The sequence below is a fragment of the Cystoisospora suis genome (genome assembly GCF_002600585.1).
Source record: "Cystoisospora suis strain Wien I chromosome Unknown contig_2549, whole genome shotgun sequence".
NCBI classification, from domain to species: domain Eukaryota; phylum Apicomplexa; class Conoidasida; order Eucoccidiorida; family Sarcocystidae; genus Cystoisospora; species Cystoisospora suis.
The window spans coordinates 1-341 of NW_027155347.1; the positions used below are offsets into that span (position 1 = coordinate 1).

Below are 341 nucleotides of genomic sequence, written 5' to 3' on the forward strand. Positions count from 1 at the left end.
GGCACCTCCACTAGCCCCCGACTCAATGCTCCCGAACTCTTCACACTCTCTCTCGTCTCCTCCAGCTAGCCTCCGAGAAGTGCTCCCTACCAGGGTCCTGGCTACCTCCGTTTCACGGCGAATACACTTGATGGCCCGGGCTAGGGCAACAAGCAGGCCTCCCACCAGTGCGACATAGAGAACACTACGCCACTTCAGCTTCCGAGAGTTTTGTCGAGTTTTACGTCGCACCGAGTACGGACCGTCCCGGTCCTGCACTCCGGGAAAGTGAGCAGTGTCTCTAACTGTCCCGCCATGTTGGGATGACGCGACCAATTCTCCTTCCGTATCAACACTTCCGC

At 58.1% G+C, this 341-nt stretch overlaps 1 protein-coding gene across 1 annotated transcript; it reads right to left on the minus strand.

The window, feature by feature from the left end:
• CSUI_005261 (uncharacterized protein) lies at positions 1-341 on the minus strand (the record flags this gene model as incomplete). The annotated part of the gene is made up of 1 exon (XM_068065438.1): positions 1-341. A coding segment is annotated over one exon (339 nt), but the record flags the coding sequence as incomplete, so codon positions are not given.